At 41.9% G+C, this 13,972-nt stretch overlaps 1 protein-coding gene across 1 annotated transcript in view; it reads right to left on the bottom strand.

Moving 5' to 3' along the window:
* Positions 1-13,873, bottom strand: part of si:ch211-282j22.3 (ER degradation-enhancing alpha-mannosidase-like protein 3) — a 35,582-nt gene extending 21,709 nt beyond the window's left edge. Inside the window, exons 1-8 of the mRNA XM_060935559.1 lie at positions 13,047-13,873; positions 5,584-5,629; positions 5,342-5,442; positions 5,144-5,183; positions 2,146-2,258; positions 1,896-2,049; positions 1,673-1,807; positions 1,439-1,544 (exon numbers count right to left, since the gene is read on the bottom strand). Of these exons, the coding sequence (XP_060791542.1) occupies positions 1,439-1,544; positions 1,673-1,807; positions 1,896-2,049; positions 2,146-2,258; positions 5,144-5,183; positions 5,342-5,442; positions 5,584-5,629; positions 13,047-13,186 (835 nt within the window). The 5' untranslated portion in view covers positions 13,187-13,873. The remainder of the gene's footprint in view (positions 1-1,438; positions 1,545-1,672; positions 1,808-1,895; positions 2,050-2,145; positions 2,259-5,143; positions 5,184-5,341; positions 5,443-5,583; positions 5,630-13,046) is intronic.
* Positions 13,874-13,972: the final 99 nt, after the last annotated feature.

Here is a 13,972-nt window from a genome sequence, read left to right as displayed (position 1 = left end):
AAGCACCCCCCCCCCCCCCAAAAAAAAAACCCTACACTTATATAGCCTGGACATAAAACCAGGGCTTTGAACCGGTTCAAGGAACGAAAACCGGGAACTTTTTCTATTTCAAATGGAACAAAAACGAAACCAGAAACTTTATTATTTTTTATGTTCCAGAACAGAAAAGCTTAACCGGTTTTTATTTCGTTCCTCAAAGTTTCCGTAGCCTACAAATAAAAAAGTCATTCTTCTCCTGCGCAAGTTTCTATGACCCGCTGGGGTTCACTTCCTGTTTGACGTTCGCTGACTGAATGGAGAGAGCGGGAGGGTGGACTACTATCACGTCTCCACATCTTAAATAAGAGGTAAATATTGCAGTCTATTGTTATTCAAAAATATCAATTTCAAACAGGATATCAATATATTTGTCCACGTTAATGAGAGGCTCGCGAACATTAAATGACGTTAACCTCTGTTAGCCTATCAATGCATACAGGGCTTTCCACTAAGGCTCATACTAGCCAGCCATGACAAATAAGTAGCCAGCCGGGGTGGGTGTTAAACACAAAATAAACTCCGCCGAGTGCGCGCACACCGCATGTCGGGGCCGCGGATCAGCAAAGTCGGCGGGGAATTTGTGGTTATTATCGGTACAAACAGCGCGAATCACAACTTAAATGAGTGCGGTTCAGTTTGACATTGTCAGTCCGTTAGATAAACATTTAATTTTATTAAAATCGAAAATTAATCTTTAGAACCTGTGGGCTACAAAAATAATGGTCATTAAAGTAGCCGGCTGGACTTAATTGTGTGCCGGCTGTATGGCCGGCAGCCGGCGCTTGTGGAAAGCCCTGTATAGGGCCTGACTAGCCTTTGGTAACACACTAAACGAATTATCTTTCATTTTTGGCACTTTTTCTGTTTGTGTAGATGGGAAGACATACTGAGAATCCAAATCGCCAACATTTGAAATAATTGTTTTGAATTATTTCTTGTCTTATTTAATGAAGGTTGTAATAGAATTAGCCTACATTTGGCTTAAGCTGGATGAGACAGAGACATAATTTTATAGCCATTTGTTAAACAGCTGACAGGGAACGTAATTAACCGTTCTGGGAACGAAATTTTTTTTGTTCTAACCGGTTCGGGAACGTCTATTTAATGGTGGAACCCAAAACCGGAAACGTTAAAATTCCGTTTCTGTTCGGAACGAACCAACAGGAAAAAAATTCTGGTTCAAAGCCCTGCATAAAACCTGCTTGTCCTGGGCAATTGATTTGTTGATGTATTAACAAACTGGTTTGCTTTTCAATTATGTGTCAAGTTTTGGTTTGTTCCCTATATTTTGAGTACTAATTTATTTATTTTTTTCAACAAAACTGCGTAATTTATCCAGGATCGTTCAAGTTTTCACATATGACTGTCTATAATGAACCTAGCAAACGTGTCGTCTCACCTCGGCGGACCCAATCTCCATTATGGATGTTGATGACTGTGCCTACAAGGTTACTTCCTCTTTGCCTCTTCTCCCAGAGGACATCCAGAGCTTTCCGTGCATGTTCCTGATGAGAACAGAAAACAAGTTTCGGATGTCACAATATCAAAACTGAGACGTTAAAAAAAAAAAAATTAATCTACTTTGTGAAGCTGATTTGCATTAGTTTATCACAATAAGCCCAGTGCTCAGCACCTCAAACACAGACTCCCCCGAAAGCCGGCTTAGTGCAGCAAACTCCAAGATCATGGTCCCGGCACAGGCAGTGCAGGTGTCTGTCTCAGTGCCGGTGCGGGACAAAGGGTTCAGAACCCCATAGCGCAAGTTCACCTACATGGAAGAGAACACATCTCATTTAAATCCTATGTCGCAGTTCTACAATTTTTTTTTTTTTAAAAGGACCATATCAGTGAATTACCCTTGGGTACGGAAGGCCACTGGTGGTATTAAAGGCAGGCAGTAAGCGGTAGCCGAGGTCTTTGGCCATGTGCAGCAGCTCATCTCTGTACCATTGCATCCCCCTTCCCTTCTGCTTTAGCAGGTCAGCCATCACGTGCGCCCCCAACAGTCCTCTAAGAGAACAGCACAAGATGAGCAGGCACATATAGAAGCACTATGTACTCGAGAAACACTCCTACTATTCCTCATGGATCAACAGTAACTCGTACCCCAGCACACGGATGTTGGTCTCGAAAACAGACACCACCACGTCATTGTCCAGTCGGACGTCTGTTACAGTCTTCTTCACAGCCTCTTCGAATTCCTCCACCCTGTTCAACAGCTGATCAGCATAAAGGACACCGGTTAAGCCAGTGGTTCACACAAGAGGCAACATTTTATAGCCAAAAAAAAAAAAAAAACACTGGAGGAAGAAACCCTCAGCCTTTCAATTTTACTACTTGTCTTAAAGGGGACACATTATGAAAAATTTACTTTTTCAGTGCTTGTGCACACACACATTTGGGTACCTGGAGTGCCCACAAACTCAAATAAGGGTTGTTTTACAATCAGGGTACGCAAGCTAAAAATCACATTTAACACTTATTATCTTCAATATCAAAAGGCTTGACTAAATAAACTTGGTTGTTTATTGTAGCCCTGTGATAGCTCTATTTACCATGCAAAAAACTGTGATAACGTTATTTTTGGTGAATGTATGGCAATATGTCATATTTAGCAAAATTACTCACGTCATTTAGAAAAAGTGCTTTTTTGACTACGGGTAGCTCCAAAAGGGATGCACTTAAATCATTCTTTATACCATAAAACACATATTTGGTTCCATATCATTGGAAACTTACGCTACATTCACACTGCAAGGCTTAATGCTCAATTCCGATTTTTTTGTGAAATCCGATTTTTTTTGTGAGGTCGTTCACATTAACAAATATATGCGACTTGTATGTGATCCTCAGTATGAACGAAAAGCGACCTAAAAGTGTTCCGCATGCGCACTGCAGGATACGACGACGTCACACGCAGTAAGCATGGCCAGTGTTTACGAAAGTAAAACCGCCCGGTTGTGGTATGACCCATCCAATCTAGCTTGAATAGCTGCATCCCCCCCAAATGGAAATCAGCTCCCTAACCTCTGCGTCCTTCCATTGAGAAGATTCAGAACCTTCACAGCCCGAAGCGTCCCTCGCATTGATGTCATGCGCCATGTTGTTGTAACTTTTTTTGAGAGACCCGCCACCTACTTCAGCGCAGAATAGTGACGTTTGTGGCTTGTTGATGACGTGCAAGTCGAATGAATGCGACCTGGCGGTTCAGACTGAAGTCGCATATGAAAAGAGCGGATAGGAATCGGAATTAGGACCACATATCCAAACGGCCTGGGTCGGATTTGAAAAAATCGGATCTGTGTCGTTCATATTGTCAATAAAAGATCGGATACAGGTCACATATGGGCGAAAAGATCGGATTTGAGTCACTTCAGCCTGCAGTGTGAACGTAGCCATAGTTAAGTTTTAATGTTGAATGCCAGTAAGTTTTCAGACTATTTTGATCAAATTATGATTAACTTATGAAAAATGATTATTTTCATCCTAAAATGTGGTCAAGATATTGGGACATAAATATTAGAGACAACTAACACAAAGCTTACAGCCTTATATTTAAAAGCACTATGGAAGTAGTGGATTCTGAATTGTCAAAAAAAAAAAAAAGTCCTCTCCGGGAATCACTTCATTTGTTTCTCCCATCTTATAGCAGATTACACAAAACTACCATACACACGTGTCAAAAAATTACCTGAAATCTGTTCTTTAACTTGTCCTTCACTTAAAGTGCCATTCCACCATTGGATGTATTCTTTGGCATAAAATACAATATATTTTGACAACATATATAAATGGTATCACTAGATAGAGAAATCTTTTAGCTTCAAAATGATATATCAAACATAATTTTTTGACAACAAGTATATTAATTTTGCGACCAAAGTCACCTACCCTTTTAATTTCCGCACGTGATGTCATCGGCAGGTTCCCCTTCTTGTGTACCATGTGACGTGTGACGTGGCACATATCAGCAATGGCGGATAGAACGCGATAAAAATAATACCAATAAATCTAGCTAATACCAATAAATCTAGCTAACTGAAAGATTAACTCAATTTTTCACAATTTTTTTGGCCCCCATATATGAGGAGAAATGACTCTCTCACTTTGGGGGTTTCCTGGTCTAAAAATAGACCGACACGTGGTACACAAGAAGGGGAACCTGCCGATGACATCACTTTTCACTACCGCGTGGAAATTAAAAGGGTAGGTGACTTTGGTCGCAAAATTAATATACTTGTCAAAAAATTATGTTTGATATATCATTTTGAAGCTAAAAGATTTCTCTGTCTAGTCATGTTGTCATAAAATATATTGTATTTTATGCCAAAGAATACATCCAATGGTGGAATGGCACTTTAAAAACTGGTACAAGAACCAGTTTGAATCAATTTGAATTTTGGACCCCTGTGAGACAAACTTTGTACCCTGATTGTAAAACAACCCATAAGACACCCAGTCAGTCTCTTTTGGGCTGCCCAGTTCAGAAAACATGTGCTTCAGCAAACCGTTCAGATCTGGTTCCGCTTTCTATGTGACAAGGGGAGATCATTAGAATTATGCAGTCCCTTCATCTCAGCATCTCCATTCACGGCTTGAGAACTCCCCTGAATCATTTCAAGGAACAGTCGCTCAAATCAGCCATTTTGAACAGGGCACTACAGACAGGGTGAGGAGGGGGCTGTGGAGTTTTATCCTTGCGGTATTTTAACCAAAACATGTCACAGAGGTTTCATTAAGACCTCAGCGAACTGTCAACTTGTGGAAAAAGGGTAGGGTATGTCACGTCACGTCACGTCACATCACCTTGCTTGACGGATTTGCACTTGCGATCAAAATAACACAATCATGGTTATCATGACTCGCCTTGTTGTGTTGATTTCAATGCCGAACGCATAAACCGGACTCTCTCGTAAACATCACAGCAACGCAGCACTTGTGCAGGGTAATACAAGTGTCTTTTATTGCAAATAAACACAGGAAATTTCTGTGTAATAATATATGCTCGACATACTATCTACCAGTGTCTCATTTATCTCAATCGCTATTAAATGATTACAAGGGTTGGTAAGATTTTCAACTCCACTCAAGTAAAAGCACTCACCGCTAGTGTGTCTAAAGTGTCAATGAGTGTCAGAGAGAACCTGAAAAAGAGAAAATATATACACATATAAACTAATTAACCAATGGATAAAGGTGGGGGAACAGAGCTAAAAAGATCACAGAAAGAGACTTTATTATCACTTCACAAGAACATTCAGTAGTTTGACTGGTAGCAGATATGACCGGAAATGAAACCCACTTTCCCAGAGTGTCATCGATGTCTCCACGATTTGGCTCCAGCCCTCGAACCCTCCCTCTGCAGCTCAGTGGCATCAGCTCATCAGCTGGGTATGCATGTTTCTGGAGCAGGGGGCAGATGAAAATTAATTGAGCAACTGATGTGAAAACTGCAAGAACAACTAAAGGTCACATGGGAGAAGTCAGACCTGTATCATATGAATAAATAAATTTAAAAAAAATTTCCACCATTTACTTACTTACCATGTAACTGCCATAAGCATGATCAAACATCTCCAAAATTTGTTCCCTAAAACAACAGATTTCATCAGCAAGATGTTAGTTATATACAGTAATGATACTGTCAGGCTAAACTGTTTCAATACTAAATAACTTTAATACAGCCGGCATCTATACTAAGTAACTTTAAAAACGCACAATGGAATTCAACACGATATCACTTTAGATCCATGCATATTTTTGAAATTTATGATATTGTATGTAATGCACACACATCTTGAAACATCGATAAAGGACATTTATTGTCAAACTCAAGAATTAATTCACAATAAAAAAATTCAAAGTGACAGTTGGTCCATGTTCGGACCGTCATGCTGGAGATTCTGGGTCGTCCAGGGGTCTCAGCAGCAGTGACTGAGGGTGTCAGGAATCTGTCACGGAGGTGAGCTAGCCTGATGTGCTGATCCTGAACTGGCGTCGTGACTCGAGGCTGACCAGGGCGTGGACGATCCCTGGTGCTCCCTGTCTGTCTGTAACGCCGACTCAAACGGGAAATGGTCGAATGATGAACACTGAAGTGCCGGGCAACCTCTGTCTGTGTACTTCCGGCACGCAACATCCCGATGGCCTGTTCACGTTGATTTTGGCTTAGGCGTGGCATCTTCAATAATGACAATTTTCCCATCATTTCCCCCGGGTATTTATAGGCAAGATTGTGTGTGTGTACAGTGTATGCAAAATTTGTTTGAAAATTAAAGCCTGTCCATGTCATTGACTACCCGAGTCATATTGTACGTTATTGAGTACAACTCCCTTAAATTCTGATTTGAGCACAGATTTGGAACTTATTCGGGCGGAACGAAGTTATTTTTCCATTGTGATATATTTCTTTTCTTCTTGAGATAAACTCAGCACGAATTCAGCAAGTTTTATCAATGTGCGTTTTTAAAAAGTTACTTAGTGTAGATGCATACTCAAAAGCATTTAAGCAGAAATCACAAGCTGCAATTCGACCACAAAGTGCACTGAAGTCGTGTTGTCATTGTGCACAAGTGCTTACAGATTAACCAGTGTTTGTGTAAACCACAATGAGTTTTACTGTATAGCAGACAACATGCAAATGCTAAGCGAAACGCAAACAGTCATTAACTAACAATGATCACTTTAAAGGAGATTGAGAGGCTGTCCACACGGCAACGGACTCAGGTGAATCTAATAAAATTGCTTATCGTTTCGGCCTGGCGTCCACACGGCACCGGCGTTTTGGGTGCCCCAAAACGAGAACGGGTTCCAGAGTGGAAAAATCTGGCAACGGCGCCGTTGCGAAGTCATCTGGATGAGTAGAACGGATTTGCTTAGGATGACGTCACAACCACATGACTAGAACAAGCAGCACTCTCGCTGTTTTGTATGAACCACTGCATTGCATTCACCTTTGTATACAGCTTTTCTTTTAAATAAACAAGTAACTGAACCATTTCTTGAATTTCTTTTTTTTATTGGATAAAACTGCTTTTCAAAATGTTCACACACAGTAAGAAAATTAAGTTATATAAAACTACGCACACTAATAAAACTAATTTGTACACACAGAAGACACGATTTCCTCGCGTAGTCGCAGCCATCTTCTTGTTGTTGTGCGTTTGTTCCTGTGAGTGCTTCACGCCGGGTAGAAGAAGGGGTTTATGCGCATGCATCCTACTTCTTCTATTGTTCTGGTGTCTCCGATGGGACCGTCTTACAGCGCACGTAGAGGTGTGGCATGTGTATTGCATCGTTTTCAGCATGCGTTGCGTTGCCATATGTACCTGATATTTTACTGATCCGTTGCCCATGTGGACGCGATATTTTTTTTAATAAAATCTCGTTGTCGTTGTCGTGTGGATGTAGCCTGAGACTGCAATCCAAGGTCTTGCCGACCTGCATGGTTACATTTTTCACTCAGAATACAGTCTAGTCCAAAAGTCATTTGTGAAAGCCACTAGTGAGGATACTTATTATGCATCCTTAGCATTAGGAATTATATTATCAGCATAACAACTCGAGGGAAAAGTAGAATCTTTTGAACACTTGAACTTGAGAATTTTAGTATTTGGTATGTCACATGTTTTGCTTTACTGATACTCAAGCAAGTATGCAGCAATTGAAGGAGGGAGGAAAAAAAAAAAAAAAAAAAAGTCCTTTTGTACAAAGATCGATACCAAGGTCATTAATTTGCTTACAGTCAAACAGTGACCTCGAAGGGCAGAATCTTGAATATATCGTCATCTCTGTTTGAAATCCTTCACCATTTTTAAACTGTTTATTTCTGCTTTTAAAAGTAAAAAAAATTCCAGATATTCAATCTAATCTCAGACTTTGACTTCACTGTACACTTACAGTTGTGATCAGAAGTTTACATACACTTATCATGGACACGAATGTCATGGCAATATTGGGCCTTCAATGATTTCTTTAACTGTGGCAACCCCCAACAACTGCAACCCCGCTACAACAAACTCTTACTATGAACTTTCACACAATGATACAAGTTCGTGTGACAATGACTCAGAGTTTTAAAAATATATCACTGAGCCTCTTCCTATCAGAGACAAAAAAAATAACCAAGCACCGCAGCCAAGTTAACAATACATGTTAACGCCATAAAATAAAAGGCTTAATTAGCCTAGGTGTCAATCACTGACTTTAAAAAAAATCCTGAAAAAGGACTTTATTTTACAAACTAAAAGCAATTTTACTCGAGTCTTTACTCCATAAGCACTGTCGTCATGGTTATTCGTTACGGCCACAGGCGTAGTCTTGAGTGCGCGCGCCAATGCAAACAAAGCACCATTAGGACCAACTGCCATGCACCTCTTCCGGATTAAAGCGCAATCACAGCGTGGGCTTAAGCCCGGCGCACACGGGAGACTTCTTTTCGCAAGCATATTGCAATTTTTGGACACAAGTTTCCCCTCTTGAGTAGCTGCGTGCGCATGTTATCGGCAACCAGTGGGCAATTTGGGGAGGAGGATGCAAGTCATGTGGAAATCACATGACTACTTCGCGGGCGGGGATTGGCTTAGCCTTTGGAGGTGATTTCTTCGTTATTGCAAAGACACGCACACGTGGCAATATCTCTGCAACAAGTCAGTGACTGGCGATTTTTTGTCGCAGAATATCAAGGATGTTTGATCCCTGTGGTCTGTCGCAAGCAACAAAAATCGGCATCACAAATGTCCACACACTAAGCAATGTTTTGCTTGCATCAAAAAGTTGCACGACCAAGCAGCGGAAAATTGCCCGTGTGCGCCGGGCTTTACAAGAACTCCCTAAACACAGACTTTGCAAAGTATATGCGCTGTATCTAGTGTCTCACATTACCAAGCCTTTGTGCTGTGTACTGCTTTTGAATTTTGCCTTTGTGATTACCTCTGATATTCTGTTTGTGCCTCGCTCGACCATTGCCTGTTCCACGACCCCGTCTTTGTTGTTTTTAAACTGCCTGCCTGCCTATTTTTTTAAATTAAAAAAAAAAAAACTCTTCCTGCAATTACATGCTATCTGCCTGCTTTATATGGCACTTGTAAACGTAAGATAATCTCCTTCGAAGACAAACTTCATATCCTGGACTGTCGAAAGCATAGGGAGAAAGTAATAAATTTGTCTAAAGGATATGATGCTCCGAAAAATCCAATTTCAACTTTTAGAGCAAAAGAGCTCCAAGACTTTGTCCATAACTGCAATCAACATGACGGGCTGAAAAGAAAGATGCGGCAAGCGCGACTTATTTCCTTTACTTCGTGAATATGTAAATGAATTAAGTGTAGATATAAATTAAACAATTATCAACAATGGCAATCACGGACTTTAAAAAAAAAAAAAAACTAGATAGAACTCGACGCCAACGGCGTCGATGGGGATGCCTCCGCCTGGTAGACTACACGCCTTATTAAGTTGTGATTTGGGGATGGACATTTGACCTCACAGTAATCTTGACCTGTGACCTTCTCACCTCATCATCTCTAGCCGCTTTATCCTGTTCTACAGGATCGCAGGCAAGCTGGAGCCTATCCCAGCTGACTACGGGTGAAAGGCGGGGTACACCCTGGACAAGTCGCCAGGTCATCACAGGGCTGACACATAGACACAGACAACCATTCACACTCACATTCACACCTACGGTCAATTTAGAGTCACCAGTTAACCTAACCTGCATGTCTTTGGACTGTGGGGGAAACCGGAGCACCCGGAGGAAACCCGCGCGGACACGGGGAGAACATGCAAACTCCACACAGAAAGGCCCTTGCCGGCCACGGGGCTCGAACCCGGACCTTCTTGCTGTGAGGTGACAGCGCTAACCTCTACACCACCGTGCCGCCCACCTGTGACCTTTTAACCTCAAAATCTAATCAGTTTATCTTTGTCCCCAAATGCACAAATGGTGAAAGTTTGGTGAAATTCCTTTCATTTGCCTTGGAGATATTGTGTTCACAAGGTTTTCGGACAGACATTTGACCTCACAGTGACCTTGACCTTAGACCTTTTGATCTCAAAATCTAATCATTTCATCTTTGTCCCAAAGCGCACAAATGGTGAAAGTTTGGTGAAATTCCTTTCACTAGTCTTTGAGATATGGTGTTCACAAAGTTTGGGGATGGACATTTGACCTCACAGTAATCTTGACCTGTGACCTTTTAACCTCAAAATCTAATCAGTTCATGTTTGTCCCAAAGCGCACAAATGGTGAAAGCTTGGTGAAATTCCTTTCATTAGCCTTTGAGATATCATGTTCACAAGGTTTCGGGACGGACGGACGACCCGAAAACATAATGCCTCCTGCACCTTAAGGTGGCAGAGGCATAAAAAGCAATCTTACTTGAGTCTTTACTCCATAAGCATTGTCATGGCTACTTGTTACATCCACACATGTAGGCGCTCCTGAGCGCGCGTGCCGACACACACAAAGCACCATTAGGACCAATTACCATGCACCTGTTCCAGATTAGAGTGCAATCACAGCGTGTGATCATAAGGACTCCTTACAGGAAGCAATTGCGTAAAGGTTAAAGAAGCAGCTTTGGGACTAAAAGGTCACTGGGACAAGTCACTGGACTAGCAGGAATGGTTGAAGTGCCCTTGAGCAAGGCATCTAACCCCCAAGCGTTCTGGGCATTAATGTAATGTAAACACAGTTGGTCTTGTTTTATGCAAGAGAGTGAGTGTTTGGTGTGACAAGCAGATCCATTTTAGTCTGGTTAACACCAGACCATATCACAAGTGAAATATGGTCTGGAATCCGCCTATTGAATTTCTCGTAGGGGAGGTGTGGTTTATGATTGTCAACGGCCGTTTATTGGACGTTGCGAATGTCTATCATTTGGCGTATGGACCCTTTTCACGTGACGTCACGACAAACGCGGCCGCCATTTTGGACGTGTACTACCAGTAGTTTACCACAGCCAACATTGAGGAACGGCAGCAAAGAAAGTTTTTACTTTCAGCAAGACTTCCATCATGCCACTATATTGTTGTGCACCTGGATGTAGTAACCATCAACACACAAGGCAAGGTTTATCATTTTATCGGATCCCGACGGAGAAGATGGATAGCAGCCATTAACAGATTGGCAGCCCTCGGCATACCAACGCTTGTGTAGTGACCACTTTGTTGGAGGTAAGACGAATAAAATTAGCCAGAAAAGGCATTACATTGGTGTTAACATTCTGTGGCGGCGAGTGTGTAACCAAATAGGCTAAAATAACCCATTGTAACCTCTTTGTTCTTCTGTAGTAGCTATTGTTGACTAGCTAATGTCAACAAGTAGCTGGTATGTTACTGTAGCAATGTTTACATTCAGTCATTTGGATGACTGTTAAAACCTTTCAGTCTCAAGTTTTTCCTTTACTGTATTTACCAGTTTACTGTAATTATGATCCGGCAGCTATTTACACCGGATCCAGTGTAAATAGCTGCCGGAGCCAACGTCCGAGGTTCCGGAGCGTGCGCCGGCTTGCTCTCCCTCAAATTAAGCAGCGCGCGCCAGCTTGCTCCCGGAGTGCTCCGGCCGAGGTTCCCCTCAAATTAAGCAGCGCGTGCCGGCTTGCTCCGGAGCAAGCCGGAGCGCGCTCCGTAACCTTGGCCGGAGCACTCCTGGAGCAAGCCGGAGCGCCCTCCGGAACCTCGGCCGGAGCGCTCCGGAACCTCGGACGTTGGCGCGTATGTGTATGGCGATGGGTTTTTAACGACATAGGTATACAGATCATGTGGGCCGAAGTCAGGTAAAGACGAGAGCTTCGTGTACTTCCGTACGTCAGTGAACAATCCTGGTGGAAGCAGGTAAACGTCGTTCTCTAAGCCTGCTAACCTCAATTTTTGCAAATACCTCTCCCTCTGCTCGCCCTGTAAATGCCCTACGTCGCTGGATAGTGAAGGTGTTTTCTGCATCTCGCTCCTTTTTCTTTTATGTTTTTCGTTTGTCGTCTTCCTCGCATTCAAACTGATTCGAGCCGAAGTCCACTACATGTCCAAAATGGCGGTCGCGTTTACGAAGGTCACGTGACTGAAAAGGGTCCATACGTAGCCCATGGCCAATCATGGCAGTTGTACCCGGTGACGTAGTTAGAGCGACGAAGAAAGACTGAAACGCCAAACGCTGTTCTTTTTTTAAAACAAACTTTCGCTCTAAACTATTCAGAACAGTGTCTAAAGCTTGATCGAAAGTTTGGTTCGTATCGCTCGCTGCCATGTTAAATGTGATCCGTAAACAGTCCCAAATAAACTACAAGCTTCCGTTTGTCGAGTAGTACGCGTCACCGTCTTTCCACCCTCCCCACTCTCTGATTGGCTCCCTAACTCAGGCGAGCCTTTAGACCAGGGGTGTCAAACCTGATCCATAAAGGGCTGTGTGGCTGCAGGTTTTCATTCCAGCCATGCAGCAGCACCCTGATTTGGCTTATTCAATCAACTGACACACCCACCCTTTAATCAAGGGTGGGTGTGGCTGCAAGTATTTGACTGTGTGAAGACAGTTCAGTTGATTGAATGAGCCAAGTCAGGTGTGCTGCTGCATGGCTGGAATGAAAACCTGCAGCCACAAGGCCCTTTATGGATCAGGTTTGACACCCCTGCTTTAGACCATAGTTTCCATGCTGTCTTTTCAGATCGGAACGATTGTGCAAAGCAGCATGGGATTTCCCAGGCTAGGTCCATTTCAGTATTACAAACTATTTGGACGTCCTCAAGGAGTGTACAGCACTGATCAATTAATTAAGTTAGATTGCTAAATACATTAATTTTCACAGCGTAAAAAAATATTAAAATCTGTTCAGGGGAGACTTTAATCTACATCCTTTGCAAGGAACAGAAGACAGACATTCATACAGTTTCTGAGATCTTTCTGTATATCAGAGCATACGGCTATAAATGAGAATGAACTGGTCATGAGTCTCAGTTTTTAATCCAATACAATAAAATACAAATAAATAGTGAAGAAAAAAAAAAAGTACCTGATTTTGGACTTTTCCTCAGCAGACATGGTCTGACCTTCTTGAGCAGCAACTCCATACAAAATGCCACTCAAGAGAGCAACAGCCAGAAGAACCATGACCAAGCAGCTGAAGGTCTCTTTCACACCTATTTTATCCATTAAAATCAGATTTTGTCCCACTGACCGTGAAGGGAAACTGGTTTTTTCTTCCTCTTTCTAGAACCTTCTTTGCTAAACTCGGTTTAATTAAGTGCACAATTAAAGCATTATACTATAGTATAACATAGTAAACTTCCTGTCAGTCAAGCCAAGGACCAATAAAACAGAGCCACAAGCTTTGAACACAAGCCAGCCAAATATATTAAACGACAACAAAAAATTAGTGTAAATTACGACTAGTAGATAGTATCCATCTAAACTAGCATAACCTAATTCGAAAGCTAGTTAGCATAAGTTTAGTTTTGCTCTATCTAGAACATTAGCCAGCTTGCTAACCCGGTATCTGGCTAGGCTAACTACTTGAACCTTCATAGCTAACAAAAGAAGTGAGAAAAGTCCTTCTTGGATAAATATTCCAGAGAATTTTCCTCAGCTGTATGAAATTCCCGAAATACTCCATGTCTAACTTCACTTAACAGCACATACTTCCATAAAGAGTCGGCTAATCTGATCCAGCGACTCGCCGGCGCCTGTCTCCACACAAAACACCATTTACATTGACGCCATCTTTACTCTGCCAGAAGGCGGAAGTGGAATTAAAAACGACATTTTTAAATTAATAATCCAGAACATATCTTCATCTCGTGTTAGTAAACCATGCATTTAGATTATATGTCATGCCATTTATTACCATATTATGCATTTACTAAAACGATAAATAAAAATTGAGTGACCAATGAAAGCGACCAATCTTAAATAGGGCGAGTTGAGTGAAATTCTAAATCC

Source organism: Neoarius graeffei, chromosome 12 (genome assembly GCF_027579695.1).
Source record: "Neoarius graeffei isolate fNeoGra1 chromosome 12, fNeoGra1.pri, whole genome shotgun sequence".
Taxonomy (NCBI): domain Eukaryota; kingdom Metazoa; phylum Chordata; class Actinopteri; order Siluriformes; family Ariidae; genus Neoarius; species Neoarius graeffei.
This window is presented reverse-complemented; position numbering and strand designations above follow the sequence as displayed.